Source organism: Eptatretus burgeri, chromosome 12 (genome assembly GCF_056783735.1).
Source record: "Eptatretus burgeri isolate ZD-2024b chromosome 12, Ebu_testis_v1, whole genome shotgun sequence".
Classification (NCBI taxonomy): Eukaryota; Metazoa; Chordata; class Myxini; order Myxiniformes; family Myxinidae; genus Eptatretus; species Eptatretus burgeri.
Window position 1 is genome coordinate 49,752,866 of NC_140972.1, and position 2,500 is coordinate 49,755,365.

At 39.0% G+C, this 2,500-nt stretch overlaps 1 protein-coding gene across 9 annotated transcripts in view; it reads left to right on the top strand.

The window, feature by feature from the left end:
* The window catches only part of LOC147015582 (uncharacterized), a 348,908-nt gene that overhangs the window by 345,589 nt on the left and 819 nt on the right, over positions 1-2,500 (top strand). For all 9 annotated transcript variants that reach the window (XM_085850470.1, XM_085850471.1, XM_085850469.1 and 6 more), the window contains one exon: positions 2,364-2,500. This exon is cut by the window's right edge and continues 819 nt beyond it. In XM_085850470.1, the coding sequence (XP_085706596.1) occupies positions 2,364-2,500 (137 nt within the window). The remainder of the gene's footprint in view (positions 1-2,363) is intronic.

The window sequence follows — 2,500 nt, forward strand, 5'->3', positions numbered from 1 at the left end:
TCACTAAGAATACAAGTTATAGAATTTGATTTCTTTTTACATCTCTGTGTATCACAAAATAGTTGAATTATATCTTCAATGTTATAATCATTTAGGTTTTTTTGACGTTTAAATAAACCGATTATATCTTCTTTGACCCAAACCGCTAACAAAGGTAATGACGTCATTGTGTCATATCGTATATCACAAGATTGGGCATTGAATTCACAACATTTTGGCATTGGTTGTATGCAAATTGGATAAAAATCGACCGCACTATGGCAAAATGACGATTTTGACCTTTTCATGACCTCGACCTTGACCTTTGTACTCTTAATTTTGTAATTGGTATTAGAGTGTGGGGAACAGAACAGTCAACATTTTGGTGTTGGTTTCATTCAAATCGGATAAGGATTGACCGTGTTATGACGAAAACCGCACATTTTGCAATGTCGTGACCCCCCCCCTGACCTTTGACTCCCAACCGCTAATAAGGGTTATTACGTCAGTGTATCATGTCACATATCACAAGATGGGGCATTGAATTCTGAACATTTTGGCATTAGTTGCATGCAAATTGGATACAAATTGACCACGCTATGGTAAAAAGACGATTTTGACCTTTTCATGACCTTGACCTTGACCTTTGACCCGATCGCTCCCAAAATATAATCAAATGGCCCTCGGATAATAACCAATCATCCCACCAAATTTGCTGCGATTCAGTTCAATACTTTTGGAGTTATGCAAATAACAAACAAACAAACAAACACACATATTCACAAATAAATAAATAAATACACAGCGATCAAAACATAACCTTCGCAACAAAGTTTGCGAAGGTAATAATAAAAAATAAGTAAACCAAAAATAAAAATAAATTTCCATTTGCTCAGTTATACTAGCCATTTCCCTTCTTTTTACAAAAGATCCTTTTGCTGCTCTACATGCATGTTCGACACAAGAAGGGCTGCGATAGTCACTAACATTTCATAAAAAGAAGAGAAATTAAATATTGTGGTGAAACAATTCAGTACCATCCATCACACAAGTTTCCCACAAAGCAGTTTTTTTATACGAGGTTGAGGTTCATGGAGGAGTGAAGTGACAGGGGAGGGTGACAAATGCTACGTACTGACACCGTGACAACAGGTGGACACAACAAGCAAGGGGAGAACGAACATGAAAAGAGGGAGAAGCAGAGAAAACACAGGAACCTGCAAGTTAAAGGATTGGGTTAGCTCAGATTCATGGGGTAATAAAGATTGTCGATAAGGATGGGGGATGACATGAGATGGTGGTGCACCATTTGCTTGAAGCCCTCAAGGAAAGAGTGCGATTGAATTTAAACTTAAGGAATTAATGACAAGGCATCAAGGACAAAGGGAGTATTGCTTCTTAACTTGATTTTCTCATGATTGAAAGAGTGGGAACTGCTCGACCCAAATGACATACTTTAGATGGTATGAATAAAATTATTAGACCACGGGCAACCTTGTTGATGTTCAGCTTTCTTCTCAAATATATCTTTTCATGAGGTCATCGTCATTTTCCCTCGAAACATTTAGGCCTTTCTCTCTCAGGTAACTTTTATCCAGCTGTTCAACCTGTTACATGAATTAAACTTGACCTTGTACACTTGCTTGCAATTGTTGTAGCCTTGATAATCTTTGGATCCTATTTATTCAAGCTTGTTGCGCGTTCTATCACAGAAGCCTCATGGAGCTCTACTTTCCCCATTTGTTGAGACATTGATTTGATGTTTGTCATATAAAAGTGAAGGACCTCACTGACTGTTTTGCTTTTCCCTCTGTAAATCAATCAACCTTCCAGTGTTTTGAAATAATAGCTCATGAGCTTGATGGGATTCTCGAGGAGGAGCTTTGGTGTTCGGATGTGTGAGCAACAGCGGATGACTCTGGGGACTTGGTTGAAATCTCCTCATCCAACCCAACCCAACCCAATCAAATCTGCTTTGTTTTTCTTGTGGACAGATTACTGTATAGTCATTCTGAAAAACTTATTTTTTCCATTTCAATTTCATTTAGCGAAACACTATATCAAAAACGTTTCATGCAAAACTACATCATTTGTTGCTACTCTTGTCACTTCATGAAAGGCTTTGTGGTGTCATTATGATATTTCGTATTAATATCATTACATTCATGAATACTTCTGTTAATCAAAAGGTCTTCCAGTAAATTTGCAAACTGACGAGGTACCTCATCAAGACATGCAGTTGTTGATTTCGGTGCCAGTCATATAAGTATGCAATCTCAATGCTTATAGCGATAACAGACCATACGTGCTTCACTAAGATACCTTATGGCTCAAATATACATTGTCATTTCAACACCTGTGTGCACAATTCTTCCACCCTGCAGGTGATGAATCAAACCCAGCCAGGCATACCAGGAGGCCTTGGGGCCACAACCTCCCTGCATGCAGGACCCAGCAGCCAGTCACCGAAGGCAAGCCAAGCTGGACCGCTATCGCCTCTGCACAGACCCGAATTATCGTC